The 24660-nt window shown below is 35.6% G+C and overlaps 2 protein-coding genes across 2 annotated transcripts in view; both read right to left on the reverse strand.

Annotated features, from left to right (window-relative positions):
- Nucleotides 1-24650, reverse strand: part of ChAT (Choline acetyltransferase) — a 104863-nt gene extending 80213 nt beyond the window's left edge. The window contains exon 1 of the mRNA XM_022069869.2: nt 24521-24650. The gene's annotated coding sequence lies outside the window, so the exon portion shown is untranslated. The remainder of the gene's footprint in view (nt 1-24520) is intronic.
- On the reverse strand, nt 1-24660 carry VAChT (Vesicular acetylcholine transporter). The gene is made up of 2 exons (XM_022069868.2): nt 24521-24660; nt 1-11328 (listed from the first exon to the last, which is right to left on the reverse strand). The coding sequence occupies exon 2, from the start codon at nt 10762-10764 to the stop codon at nt 8932-8934; it is 1833 nt and encodes a 610-aa protein (XP_021925560.1). The 5' UTR covers nt 10765-11328; nt 24521-24660; the 3' UTR covers nt 1-8931.

A 24660-nucleotide genomic window follows, 5' to 3' on the forward strand; every position in this document is an offset into this window, starting at 1 on the left:
TCAAATTTAACAGCACCATAATTTATTCTTGACATTACCATACTAAGGAATATACAGAGTGTGTTTCAACCTTACAGCTACAACAATATCATTATTTTATTTATCCAGTCTGCATTTATTACCAGTTAACCAATGCAAGAGTTCATTCATGCATATTTGAAACAAGCATTTCCAATAATGATCTTCCATACACTTAGAAGAATAACACAAAATAATTCCACGTATTCTCGTACATAACAGTCAAGAACTGGCTTTGGTTCTGGAAGTTATTTATCACATCAATACACTGATCATCTCATACGTAAGGATTTTTAACTCTACTTTTTATGTTATCTACGACGACTGTGTAAGTATTAACTCTTACAATCAGTACACAGTGAAATAGAAGTAATTCCAGTGCAATGATAAGCAGGAGAACGGAATGTTACTGAGGGACATAGCATTTATATTTCTGATGTAGAAATAAAATCCAGTACACGTGAAACGTTACGTCAGAATTATATGTTTTAGATTTATTATACCTTTGACAATTCCACTAATCTCTTCTACATTGTCAACTGCTTTATTGTGTTTCATGATTTCTCGCCACAACAAAATCTAATAATCGAAACTGGACAAATGGCTCAAAAGTATAAAAGTGTTGACATTTTAATTGTCATCAGTTTAACATGGGTTCAAGATAAAGTAATTGGATAAAAGAGCTTAAAATATAGTTACGTGGTAATTTATACAGAATGATTCAGGAAGATTATGTCTAACGTCGCTGGAACATAAATCATTTTGAGTAAAGATGTTCCTACTAATGTGCGTTAAATCCTGAAAGACTGAACAATAATGTGAGATTAATACATACAGGAAATGGGGGGTTTAATTGGCAATAATTTCAATGTGAAAATGAAATAAATTGTTTCAAAATGAAGCTTCTTACAAGAAATGTATAAAATGTCAGGCGTCGTTTCGGCAATGCCCAGTGTTACCAGCTACTTCTACAGAGTACTGGAATGCATTGTACCAACATACAGCAAAAACGTTTCCTCAGAAGTGCCTTGAAGTCGCAGGCGAACATTTTGAACAATTTTTGAAACATGTTTCATTTTTGAGTGACATTTAATTTCGGTTTTACTTTGAAAGTTAACAGATTAAATTAAATTACCATCAAGGTATTGTGTTTACGCTTACAAAACCATTTATCACTCAAAATTAAAAAATTCATATTCTTTTTTAAAAATTTTATTTAAAAAGGACACTGTAGATGTATACATTTAATCTGTGCTTTCTCAATAAAAGAATTTTAAAATAACTTTACTATTCGGATACATCAACAGTTTCAGATTCTGAATTTCTCTGATCACAAGCCTACGTTTCTTATTAAAAAGCAGGCTATGTTAATAAAGAAGTATTTCGCGTCACGTATTGCTGCAATAAGATTTAATACTACAGAAGTTTTGTTAGACGGTAATACGGAAGCTGGTCTAGAATTAAACGCAGAGAAAACTAAGTCAACAGGCTACATGACTTTATTATATAAAGGTTCCCAATTAAACATTTGATACTGTGGGAGAGTTCACGTGCATGAGTACGACGTTAAAAAATAATGATTGCATTCACAAGGGACTAAATTCGGCGAGTGCTTGTTAGCATGAAGTTTTGAGTCTTTTGTATTACCGTCAGAAGTCTAAAAATTCAAGAAATTAAAATAATTATTCAAACTATATTATTACCTGTTGTTTTATATGAGTGTGGAATTTGGTATATCGCATTGCGGAAAGAGGATGAGGGATTTTTAAGAAGAGAGTTTTTAGGAGATCATACGGATTACATGACGGGATACAATGGAAAAAGACTGCAAAGTTAGGAGCTTTATAATTTGTTCTTCTTACCAGATATTATTAGGGTTATCAAATTAAGAATAATGAGATAGGCGGAGCATGTAATACGTATAGGAGAAATGCGTAAAAAAATTGGTTGGCAAACCTGAAGGAAAGACATTACTTGGAAGACCTACGAATACGTGAGAGAAAAGTATGAAGATGTATGGAAAACAGCTTCTTTGTGTGTAGATTTGAATTTTATAGCCCAGAATGGGAACCGTTAGCGGGATTTTGTGAGCACGATGATGAAAATTGTGGTTACGTAAAATGCTGGAAATTCCGTGACTCGCTGAGAAAAATATTAAATTCTCAAGAAATACGCCCATGCATGGAGTCCGTCAGTTAAAATGCATAATACTCTGTACGAAGGTTTGTTAAGGATCGATTGATTTTCTTCGGAATTCTGCATATAATACCAGTGTTCAAGAAGCTATTAACAACGGGCCATATAATTTCACTTCTTACCGTTATTAGGTAATGTAAGTTAAATCAGTGGTCACTTTCTTACGGCAACATCAGCGTAATGATTCAATTCCAGAATTAATTTTTTGAACATTTGGAGTTTGAATGGCTATGAGTTATGTGACTTTACATAACATGTCGTGAAAATGCTAGATGTTGAGATTTGAGTCAGTTAAAATTCGTAATTTTCTTAATAGCGTCACTTTGTACCGATAGTCCTTGATTACAATTCGGTTTCACTCGTTATTTGTTTAACGGTGCTCTCAGTAGCTCAAGAGTGATAAGTTGATTAATAAATTAAAATTGATTTTAAAGGAAATTGTGACTTATTTTAATGTTATATTCCGGCACTTTCGAGAAGAGGATCGTTCTCTGCTTTTTCCAGAGAGATTAATTAAAGCATGAAAACTTTAGTCACGATAGTAATTTCCCCGGTTTAGAATTCCGAACGTCTCGAATATGAAGTAGGAGTGCCAGTCATTGTTCCACTACTTTCCGTCCTGGATGTTTGATATTATATTGCTGTAATACTGAATACACAGAACTAACGTCATCAGCTTTCCATTGGTACGATATCCTGATAACTGGTCATCTGCCATTATTACAATACAGAATCGTTATAATTCTAAAAGCACAGGATTAATGTGATATTAGAAATTCAGAATCGTTGTAAATTCCAAGAATCCCTTTTGGTGGAAATACTAAATTGTAGCAGTTATAGGTATTCAGATTGATAATTACGCAAAATATATATACAGAATTGTGAGGAAGCTTAACATAAATGTATTACACATCCAGATACATGGTAACGTTTAACCTTTCGAATTCTTATAACTTAAAAATCATATTTTTGTCATTTCAAATTCATTGTTTGTGTCTGATCTAATTACATCAAAACACGAATTTTTATGTTAAGGTACGGTTTAATTCCTATGGTCAAAATGTCAGACAAAATGTTTTGTTAATAGTTACGCAATTTGTTGTACACGGTTTTTTGAAGTACAGTAGTTCATTTTTAAATATTGTTGCGAAATGAAATTTAGTAATTACAACTTTTGTATAAATTTGAGGGTAATTATGATTTGTATGTTAACGTACAGCTTAGTGTCATAAACTAATGTAGTTGCTACTTTAAAGAGCACAAACTTCTCTTTTGTTACTAGTCGTCACAATTGTTATGATGCCTTCTCTTTGGAGTTTGTAAATATAATAATATTTTTTACGTGTATCAAAGAAAATAGTTGCATGTGTTTAACGTTTTAATTCAGTGACACGCGGAATTGTTCACAGTCTAAACTTGGATTTGTTAAAGTAGTTCCGTACGTTGTTTAGTTAGAAGGCAGTAATATTACAGTTTTGGAGAATGTTGTAGTCAACAGATGCCACTAAAATAACATGCAACTTTTAATTTCCTTGTAGTTCAATATTAAACTTTAGCACTTCGAAGCATGTAAATAGTTTAACAACAAATCTATTAAAAATAAAAATTCTTTACATTAATTTATCAAACTGTTCAAAGTTCTTCAATTCGGATTATATAATTGTAAAATACAATAATCTAGTGCATACACTAATTTATATTTGTTAATATTACGCCATACTAAAAAAATTCCATTGGTAGTAATACCGTCAATTTAAATCATTTAATTTGTTTTGTTTAATGAACTCCCCTAGGCACGATATAATTCTATCAGTGTTAAGTAAGTGATATTAGTTTCGATGTCTTGGTTGGGTTGTGGTATATTTATGATATGTTTGGTTTACTTTTTTAAGTGACTTTGAAGCAAAAATTCTAGATATTTTGCTCACAAAAGCAAGTTATTAGTAATTACTATAAGCTCTTCAGTTTAATAGCAATTTTAAGTACGAGTAATTCCATTTTATTTATAATACAACCACCTCACAGTCAATCTTTATAATACTTTGGTGCTGATATCCACTTCTTGCACAAACGAATGAGGATCCATTCCACATGTTCTTAGTTGGCGAATTATTTTTATGAAATGACTTTTTTAATACATGGATGAACTAGTTTTGCTCTCATCATCAATATTCAAACTTCACATTATAGGACTACAAGGGTTGTGCTGGTATATTTTCATAGCGCTCAGCAGAAAAATTATGTAAAATTAAATTTTATAGGTAGCATGTGTAGAATATAGAATTATTCATTCTATTGGGACAAATTTAGGAGTGTTGGGAAAGGTATTGTTTATATGGTTTAACATTTCCACACACTCCATCCCTAATAATGGAGGCATCACATTCTTCAAACAGCCAAAATGTTCCACGGCTTAACTACTCATAAGCTCGCTTTCGCACCAACGTCTAAATGTCCTGCATTAATTTCTGAGTTTTTTTCGAAATTTCAGTGCAACTAATGGGACATGTCTAGGACTTGTAAACGGATTGAATTTCAGATGGCTGAATTATATAAAGCGGTTTCAGTCTGTCCTAAAATTCTATTAATTATTCCTTTTATGTATTTACAGTTCTACATAATATCATGCGATATGTGTTCTATGCGGACCTCTAATGCTATATGATAGGATTAAAAACATTTACAAGTATTTTATTGCTTGGACTTGAAAGTGACCCATGATCATAAAATAATTGCAAAAGAGGAAAGATTTTGGAACCAAATATAATCCTCCTTCGCATGATTTCAACTTAATTATATTAGTCTAAATTTTATGAAGAATACGAAAGTAGTCTCGAAAATTAAAGTACAAGTAATTTCTCACATCTAATGGTAACGTGTTAAAACGGCTTATTGCTGATAAATATCAAACAAGAGGAGAATAATGTACTTTTATACATGTGATGCAATATGGCACCAAAGGGTAATATGAATAAAATTTCTCAATGATATAACTTCGATTAAGTAATAGTTATACTGCAGTTTCTTCTATAGTACAGATCTGAGCAACTTCTTCTGGTATCAGAACAATAACTTTCATCATTTATATATTCTGATTGACGATGATATGTAAGAAATAAGTTTTAGTAATAATGACATAGCACACATATATTTAGTACTTTTTTCTCACTTCGATATATTTACCTGATGAAACCATCATTACTACATACACATAAATATAACACTTTTAAATCTGGAATTTATTTACGCTATTCTAAAATGTCATGGATACTTTGTAAGTTTGAAAATTTGAAGTTTTTAAGGGAATTGTGACAATATCTATACATTCCAGAAAACAGAAAAACATGATATGTTAACAATAGTTTTAATTTGGTCCAAATATAGTCTGATAAATATATATAGCCTATACATTAAAAACGTATGTTTAAAAAAATAATTCACGCTCATAAACAGATGTATAAACGCAGTGCACAAGGAACAATCTATAATATAACAACGATGAAAACCTTCACAATCTCCAATAGCGATCTATAAGGAAGACACTCCCAAACATTTTACTTTTATTCTATTAATAGTTCCCGTGCTTTACGTCGTTTTGTAAAAACTAAACTTCCCTAATCCTTAGTTAAAGAGTTAAATTTTTGAAAGAGTCTAAGAAGAGCAAAGGCTTTATCATTGTTCTGCATTATAGGGTGGAAAAAATAAAGAGGCTTATTTTTATCACAGCATTGATATATATATGTTTAAGTCATAAATTCAAGCCTTCTTCTATAGTTTACGTACAAATTACATTAAAATTATATAAATGGACGCAATTTGTGCAAGTGCTTAATTTGTGAAGAGGAATTATCTCAAAAAATGGCCCATTTCAAGTGTTACACTGAATAGTACTTTTCCATAGATTGGCCATGTTCTGCTACTCAGATTACTTATGGATCGCGGATACACGAGCCTTGTAAAGTGTGTAAGGGCAGTGACATAATTTGTGAAAAAAACGCTAGTGCATTTTGGCTTCAGAAAACCAGTCGTGTGAAGTGTTCCTTGTTATCTTAACCCCTCAAAATATATTCACTGAATTAACATTGCTAAAACGATAGTCAATTCTAATATTAAAAAAATTAGATTAGTGTTTCATTTTCTGCAAAACCCCACTAAAACCCCACAACATAGTTACTTTAGTGTTTAAAATCAGATTTTCTATAATTAGTCCATTTTTTAGAAGGCCTTGAATCTTAGATTAATTATTTTCTCTGACAGCAAGTCTTCTGAACGTTAGTGAAAAATATAATAAAAACTTCCCTATTTCTATTGGAGATTGTGAAATCAATTCATTATCCCTTTCCGAAATTAGGAATATATTATCCATACTAATGCTACAGATCGCCAGTACTAACTATAACATATTAACAAGAGATATCTAATTAGAATCTATAATTTTAAGAAGAGCAATACCACTCTGCTCTTCATTTATCACATATTTGAACAGTTCACTTCTCAACTTCTTCCTAAATATGTGTACTTGATATGTGTTTTACCTTGGTTGTTCATCATAGAAAATCTTACACCTATTATAATACAAATACAAATACATTCATATTGGGTAACTTTGCTGGAGGCAATCTAATGAATAGAAACACAAGTTACTGGTGGATGTGTGCAAACGCCTTACATTCATAAATAAATTCGACATATTCAGCTACATTTTTGTGGTTACACTGACGGCTATTCATTTCTCGATGCAACATACTGCACTCTTCCACGACATGTGTTTCAGGCCATTAATAACACGAGTCATGTACAATACATACATAAATATATATACACATACACACAGCACATACGCATACTACTACGTTTATGTAAAGAGTAATGAGATGTCTTTTTTAATTTTCAGATACAGTTCTACATATCCATTTATTTTTTTAAAATAATGCGTTGTGATATGCATACGTCTTTGTGTGTTTAATATTATGAGTGATTCATTGACATGCAAAGTAATGCAATGAAATGGAACATAATGAATAATCGGGTTCAACATACGAGCGTGATAGTAATAAAAAATGGAATATATTTACACAATTGTAAAATTCCAGGGTCTGCATTTATATCTGTTGTATTTAATTAAAAAATTGTAATTACGCATTTGAAATTCATTCTATGTTTTCTTTCACCTATTTACGACAGTCTATTTTTCCACGATATTACATCTCACAAACTCTGCCGAATCTAAAAGATGAGCTTCGTAAGTCTATCACTATCATTAATCCGAAATTTCTGCAATTTGCTACATAATGTGATTAAACTTATCACCACAAATACGGTTCCAAATTCTCTTAACGAAATAACTCAGATTTCGGTAGATTAGGTTTTTGTTTAAACGTATAATAGAAAAACGTTGGTTAAGGGAAATTGATTCGGAAGGAATCCAACTAACGTTTATGAAGATGGAGTCTCTTTTATTATAATTTCCAATGTATTACTTGTAATAATTTTTGAAATACCAGCATTATTTTATGTTACATATCAATTCTTTATTTTTGGGTACAAAAATTCTTCTTGAATTTACTCTTATGCTAACACATACTTTATAATCTGTATATTATGATGGTGCATCAGGCAGGAATAATCTCGACGTCTGAATGGTTTGAAAGGTGTTACTTTCTGCGTAGTGATAAAATTTTATATTATGTAGTATCAGCATGCTTATTGTTTATTACTGTCCCTCCATCGTCTCTCTTGCTAGGTGCAGGAATATAAGAACACTTTCACTAACTGTTCATGACATGCATTCAACTACTTTCATGTGAAGAATTGAAGATACTTTCAATTTTCTGCAAAAGTACTATTCCAGTAAATATAATCAGACAGAGGTTACTAGATATTTATTGTTTTAATAAGAACACCACTTTGACACACATATTTAAGTTTCCCATTCAAAAATTATTTTTATTCAAATTTATGGAATGAAGGGTCTGTCTGGAAATAATTATAAGCGTTCTCTCAACTCGAAATATCTTAGAATATGTTACAGCTAATCTAAAGATTTTCGAAATCCATAACAAGTGTACAGAGCCTACTTATTCTAAGTAATTTGAAGTTGAGTAAACGGTTACAATGTTCAAATAAACAAATGCTTTAGTATTACGACTTCCGTAAGCGACTTTATTTTGTAATTTTCCTCTGGGAAAGAGAATAGACAGATAAGATAACAATCTAGCGTCTCTGCTAAGTAATAGGTTTTGTTTTGCTTTTTCTGTAACATTGAGGACGTTGAATTCGTGTGTTCCTGACGAGTAACAGTTCTAAAATTCCAATTATTAGTCGCTACACAGTCCATCTACAGGATAAGTTAAAATAGTTGATGTAATCCAACAATGATTTTTGGAACTGTTAATGATATCTTCTTGTATGACCGTAACATTAATCCTCATAATATTCATTTCATGGGTGCTACCGTAGATATTACACACAAAGTACAACACGAGACACGACGCAATTATGACGATCCGGAATTTTAAAATAGGGCTAAAGCTTACTTTTGAACATCTTGTTGTCACGCTAACGGCAGGTAAGTTATTACAAATTTGCCTACAACAGGTCTAACACACGAAATAATTCAAATTCTGAGTTCGGAATCAGTTTCATGGCATAGGCATATAGGAAGGGAACCATATTTGGAAAAAAAATTCTACTTTCTTTATCTGGGATAGCATTATTTTAATAACCTGACCCTTGGCGGAAAGGATTCTTGTCTCCCACTTCCGTCCCTCCCCCTGCTCCCTGTGCCCTGAAGGGATTTGTCTCTCCTCTTGACGATTCATCGGATCTCTGGGTGTTCACGTTGCTGTAACTGGGTTGCTGGCGTTGTTGTGGTTGATAGCCCTGCTGCGCATATTGTTGCTGCTGTTGGCTACTTTGATCTTGTCTGAATTGTTGTCCAGGGTAATAGTTACTGCCACCAGATGGGTAGCCATTAGGTCCTTCTGCCATGTTTTTATCAACATCAGTTTCCTGCATCTGCGTTATCTGACCGTCGGGATAATAAGCATTAGACATGGAAGTGTTCTCATCGGAAAACCTAGAGTACTCGAGATGATTTTTTAAACTTCCGATTACCGGTTTCTGATCTTGCATAGTATACGTCTGATATTCTTTATCTGGAGGGTCGGACATCAGAATGTTGGCTTCATTCTTCAGAGGCTTAAAGTCATATATGTGCCTGAGATACATGAGCACAGGTGCATATAGTAGATTCGAGAAGGCGATACCTACATTGAGCGCTGTGAATCCAATGGCTTCGACCACTCCACCAGCGATGATGGGGCCAATGGCATACGCCACCGAGTATGAGATGTCAGCGATGGCATATATACTGCCGTAGACAGATACGTAGCGAACATCAACCAGGTATCCGAGGGTCGGTAGCAGGGCAGTGTCAATGAGCGCAATGCCGAAGCAGATTCCGCAGATGGGTATCATAAGAACTTTGTAGGAGCTAGAGAATGGGATGATAAAACAGCACAGACCTTCCAGTGCCAAGCCCCCAGCTGCCATCATCCATTGGTACTGAGGATACCGTTTGGCTAATTTGACCGTCAGAATAACTCCGAAAACATGCGGGAAAAATGCTGGCAGCCATATCATTCCAATCTTCCAGTTATCTGTTGTAAGGTTGTCTTCCATCCACAGTGATATTGTCGGTTCAAGGAATGCTAAGGCTACGTTGGACATCATGAGAGCCCCTGAACACACGGCTATGTACGGGTCTATAAATAGGCGCCAGATAGGGATACCTTGAGGTCGTTCTCGTCGACTTTCTTCAATTTGTTCCTTTATTGGCTTCATAACTAGAAGAAGCATCACACCGTCAGCTAGCGATACAAAAGCCAGAATTAGAAATGGGACCTCCTTGCCGGCGAATTGATACAGCACTCCACCGAATGGAGGTGCTACAAGACAACCAAAACTGATGAAAGCCAAGGCTATACCTAGAGCCTTAGAACGTTCATTTTCTTCTGTGAATCTATCGGCGATCATTGCGAGACCTGACGTGTCTGCAAATGCTGATCCCACGCCTTGAAGACTTCTCGCAAAGAAGAGTAATCCATAACTGCGCCCACACGCAAACACCGCTGTTGAAAGAAACATAATGGTCAGTCCAATCATCATGGGCATGTCGTATCCGATTCGGTCGATGAGGGCCCCAGAGAAAGGGTTTACCATCAACTGAACTATTGCTTTAGAAGCAAAAAGTACGCCAGTCGCTTGGTCTTGGCCATGATGATCACGAGGTACTGGTTTTGAACTTAGCCCCACAGTCCCGTTTTCGATCGAAATTTCCGACGATTCTTCTTTTCCCCATGCCCCCACGTAACGCAGATAATCAGGGATTATAGGCACAATGACCATGTACAGCATGTTGTCCAGCAGTAGAGCTATCGACACGATGACCAAGATCAATTTGCGCTGCAGTTTGGGCTCCTGCAGCTTCGCCCACACCAAGTCCTTCAGTTCGCCGAACTCCATGTTTATGATCGGAATGGACGTCATGGCGGAGAATCTGATTGCAGATTTCAAGCAGGCTGTGATTGGATTCGACGTCGTGATTGGTTGCGATGTGTAATGATTGGTCAAGTTTACTGTTAGATATTCCGTGTGGAAAATGTTTAGTAGAATCTTAATGTTCCTATTATCTACACGCTGTTTTCTGCTTCGTTCCTCTGTTTTTCGTGTGTGTAATGATGCATATATTCATGTATTATTTCGCTTTATGTTTTTTTTCTGAGTGTTACCATATGGGGTTTTGATAATTACTTCAGCAGTGATCATAACAGAACATATTATTCAAGATAATGAAGTTTAATTTTGTTGCTAATTTATGAATGTGATACTGTTCCTACTACTTGTTGATGTAATAGTTAATGGTGGTACGGTGGGAGAATTATTAGTGTAAGGTTTCCTGCAGTAGTTGCGATGGTGGCGGCACGATGGTTAGTCGGATGGGAACGAGATGTCGCTGCCTGCATCATCATCCCCTTTAGCCGGAAGCGGAAACCAAATCTAGCCAGCTGTCATGGCAGGCGGTCAACAATGAACAGGCGGGTGACAGGCAACCTTCAAAATACAGAGACAAAAAGAGAAATTAGGTTCTGCTTTAATGATTTAATTTTTTCTTTTCTTTTGAGAAACAAAAATGTCGCTCAAACTTCAGTTACGAGTTGTATTTAAATTTTGGTATGGGTCTGTTGGGAAGGAGAAATTTGGAGGAAATTAAAACTCGTTCCCACCCGACCTCATGTTGTACGTCGTTGAATTTCGTGTTCGGTAGATGTCAGTGGCGAATCCAGAATTGTGCTGAAGAGCTATTTGTTTCTTACTGCACAGTAAAATATTTTGTGTTGAACTCCGTCATGAACGCTGTCTCTTGTCAGCCGTGAACAACCACTGCAAGAGAAATTCAGCGAATCTCTAAATGTTTTCTCATATAATAGTGAGACCATCAGAAACAAACCAAAACAATTTTTGAACAGTATAATCCACAATCCTAATGTAGAAAGTTCGGTAATGCTTTGAACATGGTCCAGGCAACCGAATCACAAGGTTCATTCGAAAATTTGTCGGGAAAATAACTTTCTTGACATTACCTTTGATGCTCAGTAAGAAGGATGCCATCTTAATATAATTTTGTTTAAACTCTTCTTACCAAACACTAAGGATATAATTTTTCGAGTGAAGATGAATGCTTGTATTGATAATTATATAGAAATCTTCCTTAGACTCTGTTCATTATCTAAAGTAGTGATTGTTTGTAGAACGTTTCAGAGGCTGGATATGACTGTATCTTCTGATAATTAGTAAGAATTAGGAAATGCTCAGTTGGGAATATTTATTGTAGTTTTTGTTGCTGTGTTCTGTTTAGGTGAGTAGATATTTCATTTTCGTTCATATTTCATATCTGCAGACGGAGAAAGATCCAGCCTCCGAAACGTTCCAGACATAATGATTATTGAATAATTTTTAATAATTTAATCCGTACCGCGAAGAAAACACAACATTTAACCATTACAAATATCAACTGATCAGTGCTGTTGAAGGAAAGAATCCCTGTTTACAGAGAGAATCATATGAAACCTACAAATTCAAAACGTAGAGTTTCAGATTGTTAAAGAAAATGGTACATATAAGATACCATTCCGTCATCAGGGCGATGATAAAACGTTGGTAAACTTCTACCATACTACACGGCGCAATAACCCAGAAGACAGAAATCTTCAACTTTAATATTGTTCTCGTATCTGTGCTATATTTTTGAAATGGTATTTTCCCTTCAGATTATCCTAAAGCTGTGTCCGCGTCTCTTTTTTTTTCACCCATGCGTGCTACATACCTCGTCCGCCGTAGAGATTCCTGTGTTTATAGAGAATATTGTCACATGAAGCAATCAAATGTCCTTAATGAAAGAGGAAATGAATCTCTGCAGGTGACCGGAGATGTGGATTGAGGGTTGTAGTACTGTAGAACTGTTGAGAGTAAACGAACAGGGTAACGAATAAGAAGACGGAGACACTGAAATTGTAATTGAATTTGGCCGCGTTGGCGCTGGATGTGACAGGTACGTTGATTGAGTTTTCTTTTCGGAGACCCAGATGGGACGACCAGTAGTAAAGGAAATAAGAAAGAATTAGATGAACGTTTCTACAAAGACCAGGATGGTTGGAGGGGGGGGGGGGTGAGTTTGCCTCCAGCATCCAATTATATTGCACGGTACGACAGTGTTACATTACCCAACAACCGCGGGGTAAAAGGACTCAAGTTGCTGATTGTTTATTCAAAGTTCAGTTTTAAAAAATTAATACCATAAAGTGAATCTTGAGCACAAAAAATCACATTATTATTTATTATTTGCCTGCAGAGAAACAAAAATTTATCCTTGTACACAGATGTTCGCATCGTTGCGATATTTGTATTTCGATGCACTCGCAATAATCTACAATATAATTTATGTACGTTATCATGTCAGCTGAGTAACAGACTAGCTAACGACGTAACAAACAGACTCTGTCACAAATTGAGGGAATATCTGCAGTTAGTAGCTGTTTGAGCAGTTAACGTTTTCATTTGGTCACGTGATAAAAACTAGATAAACATGATTAATTGATAGTATAATTGCGTCATATTGTGAATCAAATATTAAAGTAATTATTTTTTAAAATTTAAAATATTATTGATATAATTTTACACCTGAAGATGGTTCAATGAAACCGAAACATGTTGTAAAAATGTTCCAAATGTAAATCGATTATTCAATATGGAACATAAAATGATAATTTAATTATGTTATTTGTAAATTTTAAATTTTAAATATAATTGTATTAGACGGACAAAACCGAATAATTAATTTAATGATTAATTGACTAGCTAGCTAACTGATTTATTTATTTGCTTATTTATTTATAGTTTATTTAACAACGCTTAATTGTCTACTGGCTATCTTATAGGTGGAACGAATGGCTATTAGCTAGCTATTTGTTAGATGACGTTTAAAAACCGCTGAGTGGGCCACTCGTAGTGGAGACCAAACTGGATCCTGAGCCAAAATAATTCACATTGCTTTATTATATTTTACATAATATTCATATAAATATTATTTTTGTAGGACGTTTTCGAAGCATACGTAGGAGCGTGTGCTCTGGTTTTAGAAGTCTCTGTCTTATTACATTCATGGCTGACGTACGTCCGTCATCAAAGGAAATTATTTTTTAAGTTCTGGTATTATTTGTTCTTAAATGCCTGTGTTTTGTTGTCAAAAGTACCCACTGCTATGTTCAGTTTTTACTGTTTTTAAACTGTTTACCGTCTCTTAATATCGGACACACAACACATCAATTACAACCCGATATAAAACATCCAAGTACAACCTCCAAATCAAAAGGAAGAGACAAAAAACTTAAAATTAAACAAATTAAAATAATCAATAAACGCAACGCAAAATGTACAACAGTTTTTAAAATATATTAAAATTGATAGACCTGATGATGATGTGATACACATTGAAACATGTCGTCGATACAAAAAATGTAACAAGATGCAGTGTCTACTGAGAATGTTATAATTTTAAATAATTTTAAACAATTATTTTAATTTTGTGTATAGACGGAAAATAAAAATATTGTATAAAAACTATCTAATGCATGGTTACTTTCCGAAACTACTTAACGAATTTTGATGGAATTTGGCTTTGGGCGTCTGTGATAGAACTTTGTTGAGATAATTTAATTTTCATGTGGACGTTTAAAATAAAATTTCAAGTTTATATGAATTCCAAATTAAATATTATAAAATATCTCAAGAATAGAATTTTGTGTAAAAATTAGTTAATCTAATTAAATAAAATATATTGCTCTTATGTGAATATTTTGGATATGACAAATATTTAGCTAACTACAGGCCTAAGGTATAATAAGAGTAGTTTCTGTCTGTGGACCGTCATATATGTTGCGTGACTAAATTTTTGGCCTTCTAACGGTGTATGTACTCCGCTTGAGTTCACCTTTCCAGTTTTATTCTTGTAGACGACCTTACTTGTCAGGCAAGTTTTCCGAGAGATTTAACACCCTGTTACGTCATTTCTTTGTGACGTACTGTACGTGATTGATCGAAAAATTGTCACGCGACGTATCGTGATCAGTGCGTGAGTGGCTACATAAGAGAACGCATGCTTTTTGAGTGCTTACACGTGTGAGTAACTACACAGTAGTTTAGAAATGACGTGTTCCACTTGTGAATAATACCATCTGGTAACAACGTTCGACCAACACAGCCAAATAAATTTCATGTATTTGTAAAAAGAGATGTTTTATTTTAAAACCTCGACGTATTATATGTCCTGCTACAATAGCTGATAAGTGTACTTTAAATGTGAGTAGGCCTATATATAGGCTTTTTTCCCAAATGTGTCCCTATCGATTTTAAATGCCTCATTAGTCGTAATTTACTGATGATAGAAATCCTGAAATTACAATCATTAAAATACATTTCTTTATATGATTAACTACTTTAATAATCAATAACTGCACTTTATACGTTTGTTTTCGTGTGGCTCTGGTAATAAACAGAATTTACCAGCTTGTCTTAGGTGTGGGGGAAATGTTGCTTTTTCTTTGAGGTACGGGCTGAATTCTTAAATATTATTAAAAAGATTTTTTCTGTAAAGGGTTAAATATTTGTTTTAAATCTTGAAAATAGGATTTTGATATAAAGTCTTAGGTTTGACTGGAAGTGTCAAAGTGATTTTAAACTTAAAACGGGGCTATCTGTGGTCACAGAAGTAGACACTAATATGTGTTTATGATGTGTGATAACGTGAGGCAGCTGAAGGCTTTGTTATAGAATTGTACCTACGGGTGGGCAGGTTAAGGAGTTGATCAGATGTGGTTGATGTTGCTAAAGCTTTTGGCTATTAATATTTAATGTTCGCTGGCGAAGCTGGATCAATAGTTTTAAAGGCAGGTGCAAGGCTCGATATATCTTCTGCAGGTAAACTAAATAAATACTGGGTCGTACATCTTTTTTCTTCTTTGGTACTTTATGCTAATAAAGAAGCCGTGTAAAACGTGTCACAGTTTTATCACTACTAGAAAATAGACAATGAAAACCGTCTAGCTGCAAATGAGGGGAGGATCTCATTGTTTATGTAAGCCAACATTTTCACTGGTAACCAACGTTAAATTTTGAGGCAAACTAAAATTGTCTGTACATTTTGGCTTTCCCTCGTGTACATATGTATGTTTTCATGTACATAAAATTTATATACCTTGTGTCCCATAAGTCCGCAGGTGTGGAAAATGAGTGTTATCTGTCAAAATACGGAAAATGCAAAGAGGATTTTTTTTCGCAAATCACGTGTTTTAAATCTCAAGAATTTGAATATTTTTTTATCTACGATGAGCCGTTACCGCGATGTTGTAACTTCTGAATGATAGCGAAAGGGGGATGTCTTCTTCAGAGTAGGGAAACACGGGGTGAACGAAACCAGGAAAACTGCGATTAGCGAGATAACTGTGATTTCAACGTGGCAACATCGCCGTAACATTTTACTATTAATTACTTTAAAAAAGTAACAAAACTTGAGATTTGAAACACATGAATTGCAACAACTTTTACCTTTATAAATACATATTTTTTGCGTATTTTACGAAATAAGCTTTCTCCTTTAGTCGTGGTCTTATGGAACACTTGTATATAAACTGGTGACCCGGTAAACTTATAATGATAATAATTTTGTTGTTTTAGGTAGCACGTAATTCTAAGGGCTTGATAGGTAGAAATGTGTGCGTTCTTTCGATATAAAATCAGTATACATATTTCAAATTTGGCATGCTCCATTATGTTAATTTCGGTTATTTCTTCCGAGTAACGTTTGAAATTGCAGTTAGGGAAATTTTAAATACTAGAATCATTTCTTGTACACGGGACTAAACTAAACACACGGAGCGTTTTTAGCGGACTATTTTATTGTTAACACATCGAGTGCTGTACCACACCCTTGATTCTTACGATCCGTAACTGAGTGCATGGCAGGTGTCTCATGAATAAATAAGCGGTTGACGCAAACACGGTGTGGCGGAGGGATACGCGAGGGAAGTTCAGCAGGCCTGCCACTACTCTGCGAGGAACTGTTCCGTGGCTTAGCCTACTGGCGTTAACTGCGTGCTTGTTACTTATATAATTATATATCGATATATCGTTGTGAAGATTATAAATCATCAACCCCACGTTGTGACTAATTAATGGAAATCTTATTGTTTTGAGTAAATAGCGTATATATACTTGTGTGCTGTGTAAAATATCAAGTGAAAGTTAAGATTTATAAAAATCAAAAGATGCAGTCATTAGTGTTTAGGCCTTTATTGTAAAAACGCAAGGATATTGGAGTCAGAATGTCAATTACTCCTACTGATAGAGTGAAATCAGATAACAGACCAGGAATATAATGGATTTTAATAGACAAATCAGTTTAATATAGCAATATCGATGGCAATCTGCGGTTAAATCGTTAACAAATCTAGACCATAATAATAAGCGGAATTTTTACAATATATAGATATTTATTAATTAATATAAATCACAAATCACATTTATTCGGTTGTGTGCAGAGCTCTGAATTAATAAAATATGATCAAACACAACGTTTCCTGGCAATTCTTGGACGTAAAACGTTGCATAATGCGAACTTGAATATTATAATCTTATTTCTGTACACTTTCCTTATGTCATGTTATCAGCTAGGATGTTAACTTGCATGGTTATAATGTAAATAATTAATAATTTTAGGCTTGATAACAACTCTAGAATAGTAAAATAGATCTAATAATCTGAAATATACACTGAAACGTCAGGTATTGTGCCGAAGAACCAAACTTCCTTGCGCTGTAACAATAAGATAAACCCTGAAAGTTTATTTGTAATTTCTGATCAATTAATTAGGAAATTAACTCCATAGAATGAAATCTATTTGAAGCTAAAATTCGCTTAGCTGGTTAAAGAATTTTCCGCTTTTGTGAAACCCACAGGATTCATACTCGACACCACGAGAACCTTAAATTCTACTATTTTTAGGTTTCGTAAGTGGCATGTTCCTTACCTGTTTTGGGAATAACATGAGTTTCCTGCAGATGTACTGGTGGTGTGATAGGTGTGTGGGGGAGTCATGTTGATGTACAGTGTTTGTGTGTTTACTCAGCCAAAGAGCAGATGCGGAAGCTGAAGCTGAAGCTATCTTCTGAAATATTTAGCAGTCGTGTGAAATTTTTATAAGGGCGTCAGCCGGCGTGTACCAAGGGATGCAGCACAGAAGGGTCATTCCACATCACGTGCTCGTTATTATTGCATACACAGCAGGGGATATAAATAGAGGGTTGGTTAGGTCTGTACACTCTTTCCTAAAAACATTTAAAAGCTTCGTACTACACCACTACAGTATTTTTGCAATAAGTTCTGTATAAACACTATTGAAATTAAACAATGAATTATCTCTTTCCTGTCTTTATCAATTACTCTCTTTCTTTCTTCCTTTCCTTTGATCCTTATGCGCCTTTATCGCCTTCCTACATTCTACCGTATTCCTCCGTCATTCACATTGTTTGTTCGTCCTATTTTTCTTCATTACTCTTGACTCGTTTCTTCCTTTAAGTTATTCCTTTCGTAACTTTATTTTCTCGCCTCCGAAACATGTCAGATAGAAACCAACAGCAAAAAAATAAGTCGTGGTTCGTGTTGCATTGGTTGGACGTTGCCCGCGGTGTCCGCTCGTATTAAAATAAAACGTAAGGAAACATGAAAGTATGAAGATGTTTCATGAATGTAGATAAAACTAGTTTATACTTGAATATATAGATTTGATGTGAGGGTACACAATATACTTCCTTTATTTTAAAATTCTTTTCGTAAAACGTACGTTTTAAGAGATGGGATTACAGTGTTTATTTAAGATTCGTTTTAATATTATGCCAAGGTCTCCGAAGTCTAGAAACTAACTGTATGTTGCAGAGCCCTTCTTGAGAAGCTAACAGTCGCTAACCAATAAGTAACCCCCTCCCCCCCGTTTGTGGAACCAGGTTGTTTGTAGAAAAACATGCTATTGGTCCCTACCGTGATCCAGATTAATTAGATTCATACACTTTTTAAGAATTTCCTTAAGACCTTTACAGTATTATCCTTCCATCTATTCCTAGGTCTTTCGAGTGTATTCCCTTCAGTTTTTTCAACCGAAATTCACAGATTTCTCATCTTCCTCGTGTGTGCTACATGCCCCACCTACTTCATCGTTGATTTCATTTTCCAAAGAATATCTGGTGGATGGTCAGCATTCTGAAGTTCATTACACAGTTTTTTTCCAGTATCCTGCCACTTCATCCCTCATCGGTTCAATCTAATAAAGTCTGAAATTAATGGAAAAATTTCGAAGTTTTAAACATTAAAATGTTTGTAGTTAGATCGAAAATCGATTGCCTTGTCTCTTTGCTGTCTCGGGCACCCTCTGCTACACCGTTAATTTAGAATAGAGTAGTCGAGCGTTTCTCTTCTCTTGGGCCAAGAATAGTTTTCCCATTGATCCCAAGGTCTAAGAATCCCTTATTAGTATTTATTTCTTAAACTAATAGCAATTTTTGTAATCATTAATAATACCCTTCCAGAAAAAACATAATTATCTGCTCGCATATAAATTTGTTAAAATTTACACAATCTACTACGGACTTACATATTATTTTAAATTTTCTCTTTCAGAAGCTTTCATCTGACACATTTTTACCAAGATAAATTGTTTTACAGCAGAGTTTTTAAAGTCAATAGCACGTGTGATACACATAGAGCAGCAGGCGGGTTAAAAATGGCGATTTTTTTTAAAATTCTTCGGAGTAAATAAAATAAATGAACTTGTAGTTGCTAGTAACAAATTTACAAATACATTCGCTGGCCTGGTCTCTGGTCGTATGTGGCCCGCGGACCTCCAATTTGATCACGTTAATTTAGAAACATGATGTAAGGGAGCGCTGGACTCCCCATAGTGGCCTCAGGGTGCTGGAGTCTGGCGCTGTTGTCTTTAAATTAGCATAACCTCAGCTCCGTGTTTGACTCCTCCATTAAAATTCTCCGCAGCAACAGCAGAAACCACCACGCCCCACGGATATTATTTCTACGCGATGGAAATTGCAAGAAGCGTCTCTGCGAGAATATTCCATTTCGTTATTATTTTTCTTATTCTATGTCGCGTATACCACATCAAGATACGAATTTGTTTTCTATTTCGACAGAAAGATGAATCTTACGTTCTGACACACATTCTAATTGAACCCATATCTAAATTTTTAAAAATGGTCTTATTTCTGAAAAGATTACTTTGGTCATAAGATAAGAGTTTAATCCTCTTTTACTCGGAATACAATCACCATATTCTAACGCTCATTAACTCTTTCATGTATTAGAATTGTTAATATTTATTTATCTTGTTAATATAATAAGTTCCCTGCGAGTATGAAGATGGCTGTATTCTGTGTTGTACGCCGACATCGCCCTCGTGATGGAGGTAGCAAGGACCTCTGAAACGTCGGTAAACTTCTATCAGACTGCACGGCGCTACAACCCAGGAGACAGCCATCTTCATTTCGATATTATCTCCCAATTCAATTGTTTTTCCCCACAGTCACTTACTTGATAGTTTATCGACACGGAAACTCCTGTTAAACACAATAGTTCTTGAAACCTGTGTTTGACCAAGTGACACTAGTACAGGTTTCTCTCTGTCTTCCTCAGGCAATAATACTAACCACCGTAAGGCATACGATAGATAGGCAAGGTCTGCCAGCACGTTATCAGGACATCGCCTACGACAACACCTGTGACCAGACTCTCATTGTACTGACTCTGTCTATAGTTGTTGTTGTTGTTTTGTTTTTGTTTTTTTGTTTTTTTTATGCTGGGATAAAACTCAAAAATTTCTAGGCTAGACAGCAGGTAACGGATGTAATCTGTATCTGTTTTATTTTACATAGAAATTGCAGTTTTTAGGCTCGTTTTCACATTACAGTTATCAAATGTTAGGTTCAGCATGCCTGTATGGTTGTGTAAGCCCGGACAACCATTGCTATTTGCACAGGTCAAAATTCCATGACTGGCGAGAGCGCCTGAATTGTTACACTACGCGTACGTATCCTAACTTGTTCTGTTTGTTTGTTGAATATATTTGCCCTGGCCGAGGCAAATTGTTGTGGCTGGTCTAACATCAGTGCACTTTATCTGCCGCAAGCCACGATTTTCCAAGATGACTTTAATGTTCGGATTTCTTACAGCTTCGATCGTTTTGATATTACGCGTGTGTCTCACCTCAGATTAGTTTAGTTTTCTCATTCACTCCGTCACCCCCCATTTTCCTTCAACCCCACACGACCGCCACTGTTTTTCCATCTAGCCCCTTTCTCTCTTTCTACTCAACTCAATTATCCCCCGCCCTGGGGACTACGCCCCCGTGTCATTTTCTTTTCCCTGCACAGTTCCTTACGTGCTCAGGCCTTCGACTACGTGGCCTGCTGTTTTCGCTTTGTCCAGACCAGTTCCAGAGAAACAGGAGTCGTTCCAGAAGCTTTGGTCTGGTGATAAACGATACCGTTCTGTGTCCGGGAGTCTTTTTTTTATTTCGGTCCAGAAATTCTGTCCTGACTAAGGTGTCTCGTGTTCATCGTCTTTCTCTCCAGAAAAACTGTGGTACCATAAAATATGCCACTTCTCTGTTATTCCACGTCCTTTTCAATTAATAATCATCCTGTCATTTTAAAATAAACCAGGAATGTGATAATTGAGGTTCTCACGGCGGTGAAGATGCTGGTGTTTGTCTTCAGTATTTAGCACCATGTGGGCTTGTAGATATATGCCGGCGTTTCGGAGAAACATACTGCCTCCATCTTCAGGTATTCAGCCCAAACGACGTCATAACCCTGAAGATGGCGACAGGAAGTTATGTTACTCAGAAACTTGTTTGCCTGTTATTGGCTTCTTGCTGTTGGCAAACACGTAAATAAATTAATTGAATTGAATTGAACTTTGGTATCTACCTACAAGTCTGCACGGCCAAGAATACGTTGAAGACGACTGTACACGAATGTGTATTCTCGGACGTTGCGCCGTGCAGTCTCGTAGAAACTGACAGGCGTTTCCGATCTTCCTACAGCATCTGTCGTCATGGCGATGCTGCAGGCCCTGATGATGCAGGAAGTAAGCATGTTTGAAACGTCGGTCAGTTTTTACCAGACTACACAGAGCAACGTTCCAGAAGATAGACATCTTCGTAGTCGACGTCGTAAAATGTCAGATCTCACCAGGAATGTTTTAACGAATGGGTTCTATGCTCGTGCGCAAACCTCCGGCCCTCCGATTAATGTCGTTTTCTCAGTCCGAGTAATGATACTCGAGAACGGTTACACCAATTTTGATCAAACTTGGTAATGGAGAATTTTGCGAAAAATTGTTGAGCCATTACATATTTTATTTGTATCACAAAATTTTAACAACCACTTCACAGAAGAACATTAAACTGTTATTGAGTCATAATTATGTGACAGTCTGTCGTTGTGTTACTAACGGAGACGACCTTCTCTCAAAATGCAACGATTTCTGACATTCCTTTACGAAATCCCGAATGTTGTATAGGATATTCCTAGCCATATACAGCGTGTCTCAAGAAATATGTATATATACACACAAGGTTAATATTCGATAATATAATGTGTATACATTTTGTGTGGAACTTTCTGTATGTACATTTATACACACACGCATATGATACGAAGAGAGTAGAACTTGGAGGCTGTTAATTTGTATTATAAAACGTGCTTATAACGGAATGCAGAATAACCTAATCTTTTATGTTCAAATTTAACGTTGGTACTAATGTCTAGATGATGAGAATTACACAGCATGTACCACCATCTTCATATTATAATATTTTCCTTTAGCTTTTAATTTTAAATTATTCTTAAAATATATATTTGTATTATGAAACGAAAGGATTAATCCATCACCATCTCCGCTTCCATACTGACTCTCGGGTTGCCCCAGTCTGTTACGCAGTGGGGTCTATGTACCAGGGGTTCTTTCTCCGGGGATACAGCGGCCGAAACACGAAGCTGACCGTTCCCCTCCGTCTGATGCCGAGGGTGAGAAGGCTTAAAGCTACACGTTTATTCTCCCACACGCCGACATCGAGTAGTGTTTAATTAAGCACAGACACAACTTTCTCTTTGTATCTTTGGCTTTTTTATCAGTTACGAGGTTTCTTATCAGGTCTACTTGCTATAATTTATTTTATTTATTTATTTATTTATTTAGTGTTCTGTCTGACGACAGGTCCATATGAACAGGATCCTTCGATCCTTTTCTCGGACTGGGACCTGTTCATATACGTTCTTGGCAGATGATCCAGAAGTGGTTTGCCATTGCCTTCTTCTGTGTGTGAATGGAGTAATTGTTGGGATGCCACGGAGAAACCGGGGAAGCCCCCGGAGGAAATCTCCGTGTTGCCTAGACCACGGCCTTGCCCAACACAAGTTATAAATTCGGGCACCGCCGGGAATCGAACCCGAGACCCCAGGATTACAAGGCCAGCGGTCTAACCGCTAGAACACCGTGGCTATCTTGCTATAATAGTCACAGAAAACTATTATTGTTATATTTATCCCAATAGCTAATGGATCTGAAGGTCATGATTTAGTTATTCGTGTAGAAAAAATGTGGTTATTAACATGGATGTACTTGATTGAGAGTTGAGTGAACTGACTTGAGTAATTAATTAAATTAATTGTTGTTGTGTTTCAGGTATGTGATCGTCACCGCATATCTTTCCAACGAGCAGTGAGAGTCATGAAGGTTAGACACCATTCATTTGTTGTAATTTGATGTTCTTTAATGAAAAAAATTGCTAATAATATACGTATTAATGTACAGGACTTTGCTGTTTCATGGTTTTCAATTATTACTCTCAACCGGTATTTGAGGCAAATTCGAACATAATAAATCGACATATGCTGTTGTTATATATTATATAAGTTTCTCGATATTTAATTATAAAATTTATTTCCTTAAAATAAAACTGTAAAATTACGTCTTCTCGCCCTTCGTGTGAATTTGTTAGTTAATAAATATCTTTGCTTTAGACTTTTGTTAGAGTTTCTTCAAAATATTATTTAACTAATCAGTGTAAATTCAGTATCTTATGTAATTGCCAGGTTCGCTTTCCGACTGGGATGACTGAAACTTTTCTGTCCTCAATCCAAAACATTTCTGGGTTCCGCTCAAGACGTTCTGAGGTCTGCAGCTTATGCCATTCTTCCTCAAATAAAGACGGTCAGAGCATTAAACTGATCACTTATTGAAGATTAATAATAGATAGGGATTTTTATTCAGGTCCCTTGTGCAAAGTGTGAATTATTTATTGCTGTATCCGAATGTCGCGGCGGAATGGTTGGCAGCCCTGAATAACTTTTAGTGGTTTTCTTCAATCAGTGCTGGAAAATCAGACTATTCAGCGCTATTTAGTCTCAGATAATGACGTCAAAGAACACAAATAATAAATAAATTTAACGATGCAACTTGAATCAACTTCGATACGTGAATGCAAGTGTAAACATAAACACTTATTATTTTCTGCATGCATTTTACACACACACGTGGCGTGATGTGTGATTTCAGATCGGAAATACATAATTTGATATTCTTTGAATGAACAGCGGAAGTAGTTCTTGAGACTTAGACCTACCTGTGTCAGGGATGGCAGCTTCGAACTTGTTGGCCAGGTAACCGCGGATATTTGAGGCTACTCTCTGGGGTGACGAGGGGGCTGTAGATGCCAGCCCTTCTAGCAGAGGCCCGGGTAATCTTCCCAACAACGACCCGCCG

This window comes from Zootermopsis nevadensis, unplaced genomic scaffold, assembly GCF_977971745.1.
Source record: "Zootermopsis nevadensis isolate Lab colony 2312 unplaced genomic scaffold, Znev_1.0 Znev_ptg000012l, whole genome shotgun sequence".
Taxonomy (NCBI): Eukaryota; Metazoa; Arthropoda; class Insecta; order Blattodea; family Termopsidae; genus Zootermopsis; species Zootermopsis nevadensis.